The 18967-nt window shown below is 39.9% G+C and overlaps 1 protein-coding gene across 1 annotated transcript in view; it reads left to right on the top strand.

Annotated features, from left to right (window-relative positions):
• The window catches only part of LOC126165048 (uncharacterized), a 309283-nt gene that overhangs the window by 52660 nt on the left and 237656 nt on the right, over nt 1-18967 (top strand). Inside the window, exons 5-6 of the mRNA XM_049920289.1 lie at nt 4330-4514; nt 4845-4954. Of these exons, the coding sequence (XP_049776246.1) occupies nt 4330-4514; nt 4845-4954 (295 nt within the window). The remainder of the gene's footprint in view (nt 1-4329; nt 4515-4844; nt 4955-18967) is intronic.

Here is an 18967-nt window from a genome sequence, read left to right as displayed (position 1 = left end):
ATTGTATCTGAAATGGCAACAGGAATTTCGCATCCAATATGTAATTAGAAATAAGAAGATGTGCATTATTCATAAAAAATGAAGATGAGTTTTATAATTACGAGATGTAGGTATTTCAAATTGGACGATAAAAAAATGATACTGGGGATATTGGAACCAACGCACGAATAAAAGAATTTGGTTTACATTCAATGATGCTGCCGACTGTGCTACATGTTCTATGCATGTTTATTTAGCAACTGCAGTATATAGAGCACCGGGAAAATTTCAAAGCCGATTATCTCCGTAAATTTATGAAAAACGTTAAGAAGAGCCTATTTCTCAGTACTTTTTAACCGTGTTCCACGCGCGTGTTTCACTACGGAACAGAAATCAACCTCAGCCAGTTTTATACTGCGCATTAACAGTGCGACAATCAGAGCACAGCGTTGCAGAGGCTGGGACTGTACACGATTTGTGAGATAAAATCTACGTAGCTAAAGCATGATTAAAAAAAATGGTGATGGTTGTTAATACATTTGAATAACTTAAAGTTTCATTTAACGTAACTTAGTAATAAGATATCTAATATATAAGTAGGACCTATTTCCAAGAGCGTAACAAGACCAGTGTACATGTGCTATGTCTTCTGACCAATCATCGCGTTTGTTTACATCAGGTTTATTCGTATGATGAACGGATTATAGTTACAGGCAACCATTGTCCTCAGATCTCAATCCTCATTACAATATAATTTAGGACTCTCTTCCAGCATTTAGTAATTACATTTTGCAGCCAGACTATATTTTCGAAGTATTAGATGACTCGTGGAGAGTGAAGTGAGATGACAGGACAACAGTGGATTTGTTCAGTTAACTCCTTTATTCCAGCCCTTGGCTGTAGTACACCAGAAACAGCTTGGTGGAGGCATCCAGTTGCCTGTCATGCAGAACAATAGGCATCTGGCATTGCTGACAGTGCAGAGAGCGGAGCTGAGTGTTGCGTAACTCGAATGCCGCTGTCAGCAACATCTCCGGATGCGACCATGATGACAGCGCAGCAGCGCAGCTGACGGTGCCCGTGACCTCCTTGCAGCAAGTGGGTGGCTCTCTGCTCCGTGGGCAGCTCTCTTGAGAGTGAGGGCATGTGCCCTGTCCTGCAGTCGAACAGCAGATACCATAATGCATTCTGGAATGTCACTCTGGGTGCCACAGGCTTGTGGTGCAGCCTGTGATACTGAGATGAGAATATGTTAGTACACAAATGGCTGAGCACCTTCCATGATAGCAAGTGAGGAAAGGCTTCTGTCCTTCTGCAGCATTGGCGGTTGTTATACTGCACCCAGCTGGCACAGCTTCGCAATGCTTGTCGGCCGTGTTTTGCTTCATCATGCATCATGAATAATGCTCTTGCATGCCTGCTGCTGACTCTGCTGCAGCTCACTTTCACTTTGGAATATTTTTTGACCGAATAAGGTCAATACGCTACAAAGGAATGTAATGAACTTCATGCACCTTCATGTAGAACGCACTACTTGACCTCAGAATGATGGAGTGTTTATTCCATACAATGAGTGTCAACAGAACCTCTTGGTATTGTGCAGTGGTATCTGGAACTGCCACTCAGGAAACTGGGGTATAAGATATTATGTAGGAACCAGAAAATCGTCCACACTCTACTGGACAGAAACAGTAATAATGCATGGCTACCATGGCAAAGGAACTGGTGAAACAAAAGTGGCATATTGTGAATGGTTATATAATTACTGATGTTAAGCAGTTATTTGCTTGTTATATGAACCATATCTATGACATTTCACTATCACATGGATCTTGTCAGGAAGCTCATGAATGAAATATAAATTCGCTGTGAAAATATACACACTGAACATTTACACTACTGCACTTTACATTAATTTCAGATTCAGTAATGAAACCTCACTCGTACAGAATATTGTGTGTCCATAAATTCAAATATGGAGTAGGAACTGTCAACCAGAAAATATTTCAGTTTGAGATATGATGCTACAGAAGAATGCTGAAGATTAGATGGGTAGACCAAGTACCTGATGAGGAGGTACTGAATAGAATTGGAGAGAAGAGTACTTTGTGGCACAACTTGACTAGAGGAAGGCATCGGTTGGTAGGACACATTCTGAGGCATCAAGGGACTACCAATTTAGTACTGGAGGGAACCATGGGGGGTAAAAATCACTGAGGGAGACTAAGAGGTGAATACAGTAAGCAGATTCAAAGGAACGTAGGATGCAGTAGTTACTTGGAGATGAAGAGGCTGGCACACAATAGTGTAGCATGGAGAGCTGCATCAAACCAGTCTTTGGACTGAAGACAACAACAGCAGCAGCAGCAGCAGCAGCAGCAACAACAACAAAACAACAACAACAACAACAACAACAACAACAACATTATCTTTTGGTTCCTTTGTTGTACAAAGGAGGTTTTTAAACGTTTTTATATGGAGGGTTCACAAATGAAACAGTTGCATTTGTTTGCTTATGTCAGTTATCAGTACATTCACTTGAATGCCCATCAGTCCACCATTCCTTCCAAAGAACTGCTTCTTAGTCAGAAGGCCAGTGTTTGGAGCACAGTTTTCATTGCATGTTATTTGCCCAGTGTTTTTTTGACAAATCACTGACCCTAAATGTATTATTGCTGATTTTGTATACAGTCATCAGTCAGTTGAATGATTGTGTTCGTGAGAGATAAGACTAGTAAGACAGGATATGATGACACACATTCACATACAGCAGATGATGGAGATAATGTCCAACACATCTAACAAGTTGAGTATAGGAATGTCAGCCAATCTGTTACGAGGGCTGTTCAGGAAAGAAGGATCATAATTTTTTTTTGACAATATACCTTTACTCATCCTTATAATTTTGATGATCCTTCTCAAAGTAGTCTCCCATTGCTACTGATGATTGATAATGCCTCCCATGACATTTCTTCATGTTAGGGAATATAAAAAAGTCACAGAGGGCTAAATCTGGACTATAGGGAGGGTGAGGGATGCACTTCACATTGAGTTTTGCAACATTGGCAATATGCGGCCATGCATTATCATGGTGCAGCATCCAGCCTGCTTCATAGAAATGTGGTCTGTTATGCCTGATATGGACATGCAATCTTTTCAGGACATCCCTGTAGTTTTGTTCAGTTGCTTCTGTGTGAGCAGGTACAATATTCTGATAAACCATTCCATGAATATCAAAGAATATGACCATAACTTTCCCAGCAGAAGCAACCACTTTTGCTTTTTTGGTGTTTGGTGATGAAGGAGATTTCCACACTGAGCTTTGCTGTTTGCTCTCAGGATCAAAATGAAGTAACCAAGTTTCATCTGCATTTGATTACATTTGAAAGAAACTCCGGATGTTCCTCTAACATCAACTTTAACTGCATGCAACCTGCATGCGAATGTCATTTTGTTCAGGAATCAACAGTCTAGGAACCCATTGCGCACAAACACATGTCAGGTGTAACTTTTCTGTCACCAATGTGTGGGTGGCACCCAATGAAATGTTCAGTGTTTCAGAAAGTGATCTTAAGGTAATTTGTCAATCCTCTCTCACAATGACAGCAGTAGTGTTGATGTTTTCTTTCGTAAGAGTGGTACTGGAGCACTGGTTCCACCATTCTTGGAAATTGATTGTCTCCCCTCTTTAAACATTTTAAACCACTTTCAGTCTGTGCTGTAGGGAAGAACAGACTCTCCATAGGGCTTCTGTAACATTGTATAGGCCTCAACTGAAGATTTCTTGAGACGAAAGCAGAATTTCAAAGCCACTTATTGTTCCTCACATGTTACCTCCATTCCTGCAGTAGGGTATACTGAACATGTCTGACCTTGCCTGCCTCTCACAGGCAGGAACCAGGAGTCCAAACAATGGAACTACTACAGTGTGTTTGTTGCACATTAAGATAACAGAATATCATAAGATTAAATTTTAACACGAGAAATTATGACCATAAAAGAATTATGATCATTCTTTATTGAACTGTCCTCATACTTCTCAATAGTAACATCTAGTGCCATACTATACAGTGGTTGTTAAAATTGGGTTGCCACTTGTAACAGTTCAAGTGGTACATTACTTGCTGAGGCATTGAGGTATGTGTTGTCTCCACCTGCTTTTGGTGCTCTGACTATTATCATTTATGCACAAGTTGATACCAGTTATTGTTAGCTCTTCTACAAAAGAAATTTCAGCTGTCAAAAAATACCTTTCCTCTAATTTTATTTTCAAATATCACTTTAAACCCATTAAATAACCAGTTGATTGGACCATGAGAAACAGTTTGGTAATTTATGTAATTTTCTCAGGCCGTAAGAGGAAGAAACAGCATCAGTTACAACCAGTTGATGAAAAATTTTTAGCAGAACTAACTGTTCCACTCAAAGCACCACCACAGGGGATTGCCATCTCTCCAAGATTTTCCCCTAATTCGCATCCGCCAACTGTTGCCATGCCACCAGATGTTATGCAGACTCTAAAGGTTCCACAGATGGTAAGTTCATCAGTGTGTACAAGAAGCTACACTATTGCCATTTACATTGTAGGATATAATATTTTATACTCGTAGTAACTTTACTAATGTGATGGAGAAACGAATGAAGAATAAGAAGCTTCAGTCTACTGGATAATGTTCTTGTTTCATACTTTTATGTGTATGTCTTCTTGCCACACATTAAAAATCAATGAATAATCTTAACTGAGTTGCAGGTATGTCTTGCAGGTCTAACAAAAGACCATAACTGTTGTGCATTGTTCAACATCTGACTATAGAAAAGGATCAGGTGTGTTGTACTTCTGGAATTGTATTTATTGCTGTTGATAGATACTCGATGACCAGGGTACAGATGCACCTGTGGAACAGATCTGTGAGCAGTTGACAAAAATTTTTGCTGCCGAGGAGCTGCTTGTGAGTGATTCTCAGAAAACTGAACAGTAAGTGCTATTATAAATATTTCAGTTAAAGAGAATTGAATTTTAAAGTTCAGTATTCTTGTATTTATCACAAATATATTTCTGTTAAAACTATGCTACTGTATGTCTAAGTCATTCTTTGCAAATTAAATGATATTTTACGTAATTTTGTACACGCATTGAATGTGAGGCAGTGTGGTTGAATTTGCTTTTTAAGACTACAGGCCATTTCATTGGATAGCTATTCTGTCATTGACAGGTGGTAGCCATAAGCTTGGTTACTGGTTGATGGTGATGTAGTGATCATTTATAATGATATCAAAGGGAAACTTCTTTTGAAGTAACTGTAAAATTACAAAGAGCAGAATAGCTGGTCAGCAAGATGCAAAATTACAGTACTGCTGATAGACTCATTTAAAAGTGAAAAAACTGTTGCTAGCTTTTGAAACAGTGATGAAACAAAAATGAAAGGAGGGGAAGTGTCAGAGAGAGGAGGAGACTGAAGATCACCAGAGATCTCTGAGGACTTTGGGGAGGGGGGGGGGGGGGGGGGCACACACATGTAAGTGGAAACTCGTGCTCTGAGGATTCCGTACAGACTTGATTATGTACATAGTAAAAATAATAATTTCATGTGGCTTAAGGCGTGATACGAATCTTTCTATTGGTTGCCACTTCGGCGATCTGTGTGTCACTAACCTATACCAGCTATCAAACCAGGGAAAGGGGACCTACAGTTTAACATGGAATCTAAACTGTGTCTTATTTCTGGCAATTCCTCACATTGTTTAGAGGTGAAGACTAGGTTAAAACAGAGACTGAAAAGGCCATCGCCTGACTGAGGTTTGATCCTGTGACCTCTGTGTTTCCGGGTACATGTTTTACTACTAGTCTCCCAGCCCAAGATGCATACAGATTTTTTGATGAGTGGGTTCACGAGTATCAAAATACACTCCTGGAAATGGAAAAAAGAACACATTGACACCGGTGTGTCAGACCCACCATACTTGCTCCGGACACTGCGAGAGGGCTGTACAAGCAATGATCACACGCACGGCACAGCGGACACACCAGGAACCGCGGTGTTGGCCGTCGAATTTGTGCACCACCGCCGTCAGTGTCAGCCAGTTTGCCGTGGCATACGGAGCTCCATCGCAGTCTTTAACACTGGTAGCATGCCGCGACAGCGTGGACGTGAACCGTATGTGCAGTTGACGGACTTTGAGCGAGGGCGTATAGTGGGCATGCGGGAGGCCGAGTGGACGTACCGCCGAATTGCTCAACACGTGGGGCGTGAGGTCTCCACAGTACATCGATGTTGTCGCCAGTGGTCGGCGGAAGGTGCACGTGCCCGTCGACCTGGGACCGGACCGCAGCGGCGCACGGATGCACGCCAAGACCGTAGGATCCTACGCAGTGCCGTAGGGGACCGCACCGCCACTTCCCAGCAAATTAGGGACACTGTTGCTCCTGGGGTATCGGCGAGGACCATTCGCAACCGTCTCCATGAAGCTGGGCTACGGTCCCGCACACCGTTAGGCCGTCTTCCGCTCACGCCCCAACATCGTGCAGCCCGCCTCCAGTGGTGTCGTGACAGGCGTGAATGGAGGGACGAATGGAGACGTGTCGTCTTCAGCGATGAGAGTCGCTTCTGCCTTGGTGCCAATGATGGTCGTATGCGTGTTTGGCGCCGTGCAGGTGAGCGCCACAATCAGGACTGCATATGACCGAGGCACACAGGGCCAACACCCGGCATCATGGTGTGGGGAGCGATCTCCTACACTGGCCGTACACCACTGGTGATCGTCGAGGGGACACTGAATAGTGCACGGTACATCCAAACCGTCATCGAACCCATCGTTCTACCATTCCTAGACCGGCAAGGGAACTTGCTGTTCCAACAGGACAATGCACGTCCGCATGTATCCCGTGCCACCCAACGTGCTCTAGAAGGTGTAAGTCAACTACCCTGGCCAGCAAGATCTCCGGATCTGTCCCCCATTGAGCATGTTTGGGACTGGATGAAGCGTCGTCTCACGCGGTCTGCACGTCCAGCACGAACGCTGGTCCAACTGAGGCGCCAGGTGGAAATGGCATGGCAAGCTGTTCCACAGGACTACATCCAGCATCTCTACGATCGTCTCCATGGGAGAATAGCAGCCTGCATTGCTGCGAAAGGTGGATATACACTGTACTAGTGCCGACATTGTGCATGCTCTGTTGCCTGTGTCTATGTGCCTGTGGTTCTGTCAGTGTGATCATGTGATGTATCTGACCCCAGGAATGTGTCAATAAAGTTTCCCCTTCCTGGGACAATGAATTCACGGTGTTCTTATTTCAATTTCCAGGAGTGTATATGGCATACAATGTCTGTTCAAAAATTTCCAGAATTTTGTCCACAAAATTTTTCTACACTTACATTTTACTTACTGTGCATGGTCTCATTTTAAATATTCTCTTCCACAATTGATACACTGCTCCCAACACTGTTTCCACTTCCAGAACCAGTCTTGGCAAACTTCTTGCTGGATCGAATGAAGTGGCATCTGCAAATTTTCTTTCATCTTGTGTATTGTTGCAAATCTTCACTCTGTCAATGAGGTTTTCAACTTTGGAAATAAAAAAAGTCTGCAGGGGTCAGGTCTGGAGAGAATGTAGGATTAGGCAGCACAGTGATTTCGTTTTTTGTGCAATAGTCATGTGCCAACAGGAAATCATGGGGAGGAGACATGAATTGTCTCACCACATTTCAAGTCATTTCCTTCACACATTTTGTCACAGCTGTCGTCATATATCCCAATAGTACCATCAATTAACAGTTTGCTCTTGTGGCACGAATTCATGATGAACTAATTTTTCAAAGACAAAGAAAACTATCAGCATGTCTTTGATATATCAGGGTGTATATGACCCAGGAGATCCGGGAAAAACCCAGGAATTTTTTCATCCGGGAGAAAACCCGGAAAAACCTGGGAATTTTTTTAGGAATCCAGGAATTTTTCATTGCTTTAGTTTTCAGTTAAATTTTTGTAACTTTGACTGGTAAGAACCAATACTCTAAGAAAGAATATTACTGTATCTTGCTACTGCAGAATAATACTGTAGCACTTAAGTTGCAAAGGAAATGCACCATATACAACAACAAAACACAGTGCTCATAAAAGCGTCTGACAACAGCAAAATGTGTCAAAGGCTTTAGGAAGACTATGCAATGTTTCATAACAACAAATTGCCTCTGATGAGTGTGACATCACAACTGTTTACATTAGATTCGTGTGAGTGGCTGGCTCTAAGCACTATGGGACTTAACATCTGAGGTCACCAGTCCCCTAGACTTAGAACTGCCTAAACCTAACCAGCCTAAGGACATCACACACATTCATGCCGAGGCAGGATTCGAACCTGCGACCATAGCATCAGCGCAGTTCCAGGTTTGAGCGGTTGCAAGTGAGCTTAAGCATATGTGCAGTTGAGTAGCGTATAAGCAGTACCTTCTCCCGCTTCTGGCTACAGAAGTGTGGCAGTTAGCTACGTAAGCAATAGCAGCAAGCATCCAGATGCTATCTGGAAAAATTTTACTGGTGCACCTAAGCTGCCAGCTTCATGTATGCGCAACAGGCCTGGAACTAGGGGGTGGGGGCAAACCGAGGTATCTACCCCGGGCGGCAGTTTCAAGGGGGTAGGGGCTGCCAAATTCACATTATTGAGGAAAAAGACCTTGATTCATAAAGCACCTAGTATCCAGCACACGTTGGTCTATAGATTACTCATATGTTTTTGAATGCATCCCTGTTGGTTTTTGAACATTTTTGATCAAATTCTAAGTTGATTTCTGAATGAATTGTAAATTGATTTTTAAATGCGTGCATAGTGTACGTGATGTCTCTACCAGGGGAACCACCATCACATCTAGAAATAAATTTTCCTGCAGACAAAAGGGGTGGGGCTACATAAGCTGAGTGAATAAAGCCGAATGGGTGAATGCCAGTCGCTGTTTATGTTGTTGACTGGGTCTGCAAATGATCAGCATTGTTATAATTACTAGCGAATTCCATAGATTCACAATACCAGAGTGGAAATAAACGACTAACAGGAATAACATGCAACAAAGATTATGTATTGTCTTCTCCGTGTATCCAAGAAAATTAAATTTTGACAGAATATTATTGGCCAGACTGCTACACTACTAAGGGCTAGTTATACAGTCCCAGGCTAGCAGCTGCTAAAGTTCTATTCTGGGAGTCATGTGGAAAATGCTTTATACGAACACGTAATAACGCCTAACTGGAGAATAAATGCGGGATAACTAAACCGGTGATTGTGGCAGGGTTAGTGAAGTTAACCAGAGAATAAGTTTTGGAACACGTAATAACGCCTAACTGGAGAATAAATGCGGGATAACTAAACCGGTGATTGTGGCAGGGTTAGTGAAGTTAACCAGAGAATAAGTTTTGACACTGGCAGGAATAGTTACAGAATTAGTGATGACAAGATTGTTTGTTAGAACGAGGAAGGAGAAGAAACGGGGACTCACAATTACGGAAAAATATGACGATTCCAAATTTATATAAAAATTTAGTGCTACTACTTTTCGATCTTATGCTTCAGAAGCTAGAGAGTATGAATGAAACGTGAAACTATTTCCTAACATAGAACTTTTAGCTTGTAGTAGGCCTAACAGGCATTTGATATTGGTACTTCGTGAGTTATATTTTGTGGTGTTATAAAAATGACTATTTATGCCAAAACAGTCTCGTTTATTTGGTGTGTGCAACAATTGCTGCAATATTAGCCAGGCCTATTTCGTTTTATCTAGCAGACAGTGATAAAATACACGTAATCAGATCGAGAAACCACACCAGTTATGGGTACTATGTGTATTAACAGAGTTTCTAATATTGGACAATGATATTTCGTTTTTTCATGTAGCAAAACGATGACAAAACTTTGATGAGGTAATAGAGTCTTTCCCAGAAAGGAAAGTACGCCATATAAAGCTGTGGCAAGATTAGAGAGAAAAAAAAGCTAGGACTTAAGAATTGAAGAAATGTGTACTGTCTTGCTTGTCTCTTGTCTTTACTCATTTTATGTATCCTGTATTTAATTTTATGTCACACAAAACAATTATTAGCTAATAGGTTAGTAAAGACTGCAAATTTTCTGAAGAGCTCTTGTTCTGCCGGTTACAAATAATCCCATACAGTATTAATTACGAGATATTTTTTAAAGAGGGGCAGGATGTCAAACTGGCTGACTGGTAGCAGCAGAGGCACCACAGGACATTTTAATTTCCACTGGCCTGAATATAGTTTGATGGCACCCATTACAAAATATTACAGGTTTGAATTCCACAGAGTGAAATACAGTGGCATGCGATGGAAGAATGCTGTGTGAAGAGGTGTGGCACTGCACTTCAGCACACTTAAGACCAAATAACATGTATTAAGTTCCCTCGAACATATATGTTTTATGTATCAGACTCTTCAGAAAGATGTGTGCTAAAAATGAATATATCTTTGAAAAGCTGATTTTTTAATTTTTTCTGCACCCTACCTCAAACGCTCGAGGGAGGGGAGCGTCACTATCTAATATTGCCCCAGTTCAGAAATATAGTAAGTAGATCCCAACCTGATGCACAGAGTGGTCTTGAGTTGTAGTGGGGAGGTGAGTAGTCTGCACGTGATCCATGTTTATGTTAAGTGATTTTGCTGTTTCCTCTTCGTTTATTGCTCTCACGACAAATGAAAACAAAACGGATTTCTGTGGCCGGGAGCTATCAAGTGAATTAAAATACATTCACATAATTACGGAATGCTAAAATATGTTATTAGTTTCAGATTTTATTTTGTTTCCACCTTTCTGACAATCAAGCATTAATTGCCTTGCAGAACAATGAAGTTATTTTTGTTGGTTTGTTAAAGAAATTTGACTTTCATTAATCTTTTCTGCTGAGGCAGTCAGTTTATTTGAAACGAAGTGTTTAATTCAACACTATTGGCTAGTTTTAACTGTTTGCTGAATTTCAAGTGCACATTTTCATCTTTTAGCACGTTTGGCATTATAACATAATAAAGAACCAAACATGAGATAATATAGTACTGGTACACCAAGAAAATTTACATCTGAATCTGGACATACAAATGTGGGCTTTAAGCCGAATTATGCATTTTAGTAAGGTTCACAGAATTCCCATGCTCTTGGAGTATCCTCTAATGTCTTGTTTCTTTTATGACATAATGTAAGATCTTGTAATGTTTTATACATACAAATGTACGGGCTTCCTGTGTCAGCATAGCTGCGCAAGCACGGTGACGCACTCTGGCAACTGCTGAAACGAATTTATTTCTAACAGGTCGCGGGAAAATATTCCGAATGGTTGTTTGAAAAATGTTACTTTCAAAGTACATTTCCTTTTTTGCAAGATGAACTGTGTGCTCGATTGTCCGATGAATTTCTTAAATCACAGAGCGTTTGGCTCTCATTCAAAAATCCGATTTTTGAGGACGACCATTTAGAATATTTTCGAGCCCAGAAGATCAGACATTTATGTCGTTAAAAATATTACTGGCACATTTGTGTGATGTATCTTAAAGTGAAACTCACGCAAAAAAGATCAACTTTATGTGTAACAGCATAGCTTCTCTTGCAACTTATTAATCTTAGAGACCAATATTACACATGAAAGCTTTTCTTTTCTTGTGGCAACGCTATGTATATTAATTTAAACCATTACCTTTTTTTATTTGTCTGTTTGCACTTCTTAACAGTGATGTTGCGATCGGCTGACTACATCACGTGTCCTATGCTCTGAATATCCGCTCTCATCGGCTGGCGAGATGGTTTGACATGAGTTGCGACTGGCTTACAAAAGCGCATCGCAATCTCGATTTCAGTCCTTCAGAAAGTAACATGCGGTGTTTGGTGAAATTTGAATTTAAACTTTTGCAATACGAAAATATGCAGTGTACATGTTGCTGCACATCAGACATCTGTTTTCCCCTGAGTTTCGTTTTCCAAAGTGCCGGGAAATTCTACGCCGGTGTGTAAAACCACAACCATTGACAGGATTGATAAGTTTCACAGTTCTGAGGAAAATTATACTGTTACTTAACACGGAGAAAGTGTATTTTCATTTGGGAGAAAGTGGATTTTTAACCGGGAAATCCAGGAATTTTTTTTCCTCGTCCACATATATTACCTGACGAGCTTGCTTTGGTCTTGGAGAAACTCACATGACCCATTGTGAAGATAGAACCTTGGTCTCTACATCATGAGTTATGATTCTCTTAAGGAACATCTTGTTCTCATTTGCGCGATCCAAAAGCTTTTCACAGATTGCAAGGTGAAGGTCTTTCTGGTCTCTACTCAAGAGCTGTGGGACAAACTTGTCAGCAACACAATGCATTCCATAATGCTGTGTCAGGATTTCATGACATGATTTACCTGAAATGGTACATTCTTCTGCAATCTCTTGGACAGTCAGCCATTGATTGGCATGCATAATTTCTGTGATGTTTCTGACATGAGCGTCGTCAGTAGACATCGGAGGGCATCCTGGATGAGGGTCATCTTTGACTTCCATCTGGTCATTTTGAAACTGTGCGAACAATTCATAACACTTGAGTAGGGGCTACACACTGATCACTGTACGCTTCCTGCATCATTTGGTTTGTTTGTGTAAAGACTTTCTTGAATTTCATGCGACACAATGTTCTATGCGACACAATGTTCTACTCAATACAGTACTGAACAATAACTAGCAGACATACAATAGTGAAACTTCCAATAATTACACATTAAACACAGGCATGTGCAGGGATGCCAACTGCACTTCGCTCCAACACACCATTGGTGTGAAGTTATGAATATAATTTGAAGAAGAAACAGTATTGGTTGTATTTTTTTGTTTTATTATCCGCAAAATCGATTTTCGGTCACTTAGTGACCATCCTCAGTGCTGTAATATACAATTAAAATTGATAGGCACTGGTATCAACAAGCTTAGAGCGATCACATAAACTATCAATTTTAATTGTATGTTACAGCACTGAGGATTGTCACTAAGTGACTGAAAATCGATTTTGCAGATAATAAAACAAAAAAATACGACCAATGCTGTTTCTTCTTCCAATTATATCCATTGTCTGGTCGTGGTGCACAGAATACTCCATGGAGTCGCCAATCAATGAAGCTATGAATGTTACGAAATTTTTTGAACAGACCTCGTATATGGCCATATCTTTGACTGCATTAATGTAGAAGCTATTATTTACACCACTAAGGGGTTATAGACCTTCATATTTGACCTAATTTTCAGTTTGATACCTCTACCCTTTCTTAAGAAAAAAGTGTCTTTACAGATAGCCATATCTTTTGATTGCATTGACTCAGAAGCTTAAATTTTTTACACTGCTGCATGGCCGTGTACCTTAGTATTTGACATAAATTTCAGGGTCTTAACAGTTGGACAAACAGGCAGATAGACAGTCAGCCGTTCAACAAAGCGATCCTACAAGAGTTCCGTTTTTAGTGATTCAGGGGCAGAACCCTAAAAAGGTGACAGCAAAAATTACAGATAACACACTGGCAAAATAAGAAGAATGGTGCCAAAAAGGTGATTAATTGTATCAAAAGGAAAATTACAATGAAGGCTTTCACAAATGGTGGTCATAGTTGCTGGTAGATATTCTGGGTTGTGTAGTTATGGTCCATGAAAGTTTTTCGATTCTGATGGTTTGTCCAGAGCAGCATTGAGTATCTCCAGAGATGCTCCTTGTTCTGCTGTTTTACTGACTGATGAGTCAGACGTCAGAGAGTGACACTGTGAAAAAGGCGTGTGGTAGAAATTTACAGATGATTGACAGAGATAATACTTGTCAAAGATAAAACTTAACTATTGAACTATCATCTGGTCAGTTCTGTAGAGCTATTGTCCATGTATCAATAAGTTTTATTATTTATTCTGTACCATTAAAATTGTCCTCATATTTATATGCGTCGATGGCTTCTATGTGTATCTTTGGATAATAATTTGTCACTGTAGGTAAACTTTACTTCCTGGTTTCTTGACTGAAGAGTATGTTTTGTAACAGTTGATTATTCTAGGGAAAGTAGAAAGTTCATGGGCTGTTCCTAGCAACATTTTCCATGCAGAACTCTGTGGATGGGTATTTTCCTTTAAAATGACAAGTTGAACACACACAGAAAGGTCAAGAGTGTCTCTGTGTGAATAGTCCATCACCCAACCACTAGATTTAAATGTGTTGATAATTGATATGAACAAAAATTTTAAAATACAAGTGAAATAACAACTGAAAATAAAGAGTTACCTATGAAATGCAAAGGAAGTGCTATAGTGTGGAATAATTAAACATCTACATAACTGTTAAAAAAAGGATGAATTTTAATTTTAAAAAAGTTCAGGTAACTAGTTATTGTTTGCAGCTATAAAAAATAAATGTACTCTAAAAGAGGCTCTAAATTCTCTGTGTAGCTACAAAAACAAATGGCAAAAAGATTTTAATCAGTAAAGAGTAACAAAATATGGATGGAATCCAAAAGTAATGTGAATTCCTTTCCTGCAGACAGAGGTATGCCAGTTACAGGCTATCCTGCTACATACTTGTCTGTTTTCATTCAGTTGGCCAAGCATCATTTATGGGGAGCAATTAGTTGTGTTGGAGTGTCTATCATACATACAGCTTCACATGTTTGGCAATTTTTTTAGTTATGTAGATGATGTAACAACTTGAACATCACACTTCTGTCGGTATCATTACAGGCAGTAAGACATGGTTTTCTGGGTACTGCGTAGAAACAAAACAATGATCAAGCCAATGGAGGATTTCTATAACACCACAATCAAAGAAAGCAAAATGTTTATAACCAGTGTACAAATAATGCCTCCCCCCCCAAAAACAATTAAATAAAATAATAATAATAATAATAATAAATGTAGTATTTGACCATGATCTTGTTTCCTAAGAGACTACTGTTGACAAGCATTACTGCTTCGATGTGCTGAAATGATTGTGTGAAGCATTACTTTATAAATTTCAGTCAAAGAATTGGCTTCTGTATTGTGACAGTGCTCTCAGTTGCACATCTTTGCATGCCAGGCAATTTAGCATTGATGAAAATAAAATTGACATTTGCACATGAATGGCTGTTGAGCAACTGATTTAAAGTAATGTGTAGTAGAGGAACTCAACATGAGAATCCATCACTACATCCAGTCTACCTGCAGAAAATGGATTCATGGATTGTAATTACTCTCAACCCTATTTTTTTCCTCTTTCACCAAGTGGCTTGATTGTCATAGCATGAAAAGCCAAATATTCATCATACTCTGCCTTGCATATTTTACTTTAGGAATTTCATTGATTACATTTGTCACTCACTGTGCCCCTTGCACCGAGCAGATGCTGATTTGAAACCAGTAGATGCTAGTTGTTCTCTCTCTCTCTCCCTCTCTCTAAATTACTTTATCCAGTTCATGACAAAAAGGGACAAAAGATATTACAAGTACTCAAACTGGTTGTGCAATGCATTTTCAGAATCAAAACCTATATCTTAACTTCTCGGATGTACAGCTGCATACCCCAGATACTTTCAGTAATGAAGCATAATGGAAACAAATACAGAAGAAACTACCGTATTTACTCGAATCTAAGCTGCACTTTTTCTCCGGTTTTTGTAATCCAAAAAACCGCCTGCGGCTTAGAATCGAGTGCAAAGCAAGCGGAAGTTCTGAAAAATGTTGGTAGGTGCCGCCACAACTAACTTCTGCCGTCGAATATATGTAACGCTGCATGGGCATGCTTTGTAGGTACAAAGATAAATACTGGCGCCAAAACCTGCTTCAGTAAATAAATTAAAAAAAAAAAAAAGGTGGAAGGCGAGCTTTTTTCTCCGCCCCGAGTTTCGACCACCGCATTTTCATACATTATTCAACGGATTAAATACAAATTCCGTATTGTTCATCTTCGAATGTAGCAGAATTTCAATTTACTACGAAAATCCAACTGGCAAGACTGTTTGGGATGTTTGTCAATATGGCCAACTCTACGTTCTGAATTTTTTCCTACCTGTGAGAAGAGATGGTTGCTAATAGTAACCTGATGAAATGTGAATCACAAGCAGTATTCTCTTCACCATTCACCATAAGAATAATACGAATATAAACATTTTGCCATGTATTCTTCCGTGTTTGTTGCTATCTCATTTAAATCCTGTCTGCCTAATAAACTACGAAACTAGAGTGAGACAACAGGAAACGCGGAAGAATATACTTATAGTGTCATGTTTATATTCGTATTATTCTTATGCCTAATAGTGATGCAGTCAGAAATGATGCACGGCAACTGACTATATTTTTAAATCTAAGATGACTCTAATTTCTGTGCAGAATTTGATGTACTAAAGAAGCGGCCGCAAAGATTTTCAAACGGAGAAAAATTTTCGCCTAACTCTCGTTCAGAACTATGTTCTATCATACGCAGTCTGTTATTTGGTTCTTGTTGATCATTATCAAAGAAAGCAGCCGTGTAAGTAACAACAAATAGCAGTCTCTTGCCGTTGTTTTAGTTATGAGACAATTCCTCTCTTTTTTATTATTGTAAGCGGCAGTAGCGCGCACAAAAGCAAGCCATGCCGCGAGCGGCGACAGGCCGTAAACACGGACTATCAGAATGCGACAAACAATGCATGACACAGTACACTAATGCATTTTCAGCTTACGAGTGACGTAAACACCTATAACAAAGAAAACGGCACTTATCAGATCAAAGCAAAATAACCAATTAATTCAAACCAGACGAAGCACGTGAAAAGGGGAAGGGTACCCGTGTAAATACGTACGGAGCGCCTGACGCATAGCAATGGCTACCTGGTAAAGCTTAACTGCTAAGCTTACGACTCGAACCAAACTACTGTAGCTGCATCGTCATTCATTCGACCTAAATTGTGTCTCATATTACGATGGACCAACTTTGTTTCGATTTGGAGATGCGGCCTAAAACTTTTTTCTCCCCTTGAATTTCGAGTCTCAGATTTCAGGTGCGGCTTAGATTCGAGAATTTTTTTTTTCCATTATTTCGAGTCTCATTTTTCAAGTGCGGCTTAGATTCGAGTGTGGCTTAGATTCGAGTAAATACGGTACTCCAGGTAGGAAGCTGAAATGTGAATCTATCACTGCACCAGTATTGCAGTTGGGCCATTGAGTTCGGGAAGGCCTTAACCAACATACAGGGTTAAGAAAGAGTTGGAGCTTTCTGGAAACAGAAATTCTAAACTACAACTCAAAAATAAATATGTTTTTGGGATCATCATCATCATCAGTTATCTGCTATATTAGCAGGTCCTTTGCCCCTCCATTTTCTGCGATCCATTGCTTCCTTCTTAAGGCTGCTGTATGTTGTACCGTCCATCATGTCATCCAGTATCTGGAATCTCTTCCTTCCTCGCTTCCTTTTCCCTTCTACATAACCTTTTAAAACTGTTTTTATCAGTCCGTCATTCTTTCTTAATATATGCCCAATCCAATTTCTTTTTCTTCTCTTTATTACATCTAGTAACTGTCTTTTCTCTCCCACTCTTCTCAGTACCTCTTCATTTTTTACTTTGTCCATCCAACTTATTCTTTCCATCTTCCGCCATGTCCAGATCTCAAAAGCCTCTAGCCTTTCTCTGTCTTTTTTCCTCATAGTCCATGTTTCAGCGCCATATAGAAGAACACTCCATACAAGGCATTTTATGAGTCTCTTTCTGGGTTCTCTGTCCAGACCGCTGCAGAAGATTCTCCTTTTCTTATAAAATGCCTCTTTTGCCATTGCTATCCTTGTTTTAATTTCTGTGGTGCACTTCCAGTCGGTGTCTATCCTGCTTCCAAGATACTTAAAATTTTGCACCTGTTCTAGTGTTTCTCCATTCAGCACAATTTTTATTTCCTTATTTCCTCCTATTGCCAATACTTTTGTTTTATTTGTGTTAATTTTCATTCCATATTTTTTTCCGTTAGTTGCAATGGTGTCCACCAAATCCTGTAATTCTTTTTCCCCTGTGGCTAGAAGGACCATGCCATCAGCAAATCTCAAGCACCCTACTCTTCTTCCTCCAATTTCTACTCCTTTGTCATCTAATGGGCATTGGTCAATCATATTTTCCAAGTACAGGTTGAAAAGAGTAGGTGATAAACAGCATCCTTGTCTTACTCCTTTCCCTAGTCTGATCCAGTTTGTACTTTCTCCTCTCACGTTAACTGAAACTTTTTGCTTAGGGTATAATGAGTTTATAAGTCTTCTGGTTTTCCAGTCCACTCTCTTTTCCCTCATAATAGTCGCCAGCTTGTCCCAAACCACATTGTCAAATGCCTTTTCTCTTCCTTTTTCAATAAACCTTTCTCCCAAGATTAGTAGGAGCCCTATTGCATCTCTGGTGCCCGTATTCCGTCTGAAGCCAAACTGCTCCTCGCCGAGATTCTCCTCTATTACTTTTTCAAGTCTTTTATTAATTATTCTTAACATCACTTTGGCTGCATGTGAAATGAGGCTGATTGTCCTGTGCTCGCTGCATTTCTTGGTTCCTTGTTTTTTCGGTAATGGAATCATTACTGTTGTCAAAAAGTCCTCAGGCCATTCACCACTGTCATATATTTTATTACATAACCTCAATATTTCTCTTATTCCATTGTGGTTCAAGCATTTTAGTATTTCTCCCGGTATTGTATCTGTACCTACTGCTTTGCCATTTTTCATTGCAGCAATGGCAGCCTTTACTTCTTCCATTATGATGGTCGGTCCTTTCTCTTCATCACTTACACTGTTGTATGATTCAAGCTCCAGAGTTTCTGGTTTGCTATTTGTGTCATATAGCTCTTTTATATATTCTTCCCATCTCTGGAGGACGTCGTCACGATCTTTGTACACTACCTCTTTATCTTTACTCAAAATTTCCATAGTAGCACTTCCTGCTCTGTTTTGTTCCCATGTCATAGTCTTTACTCTGTTGTATAGTAAGTCATATCTTCCCTTCCTG

The sequence above is a fragment of the Schistocerca cancellata genome, chromosome 1, assembly GCF_023864275.1.
Source record: "Schistocerca cancellata isolate TAMUIC-IGC-003103 chromosome 1, iqSchCanc2.1, whole genome shotgun sequence".
Taxonomy (NCBI): Eukaryota; Metazoa; Arthropoda; class Insecta; order Orthoptera; family Acrididae; genus Schistocerca; species Schistocerca cancellata.
This window is presented reverse-complemented; position numbering and strand designations above follow the sequence as displayed.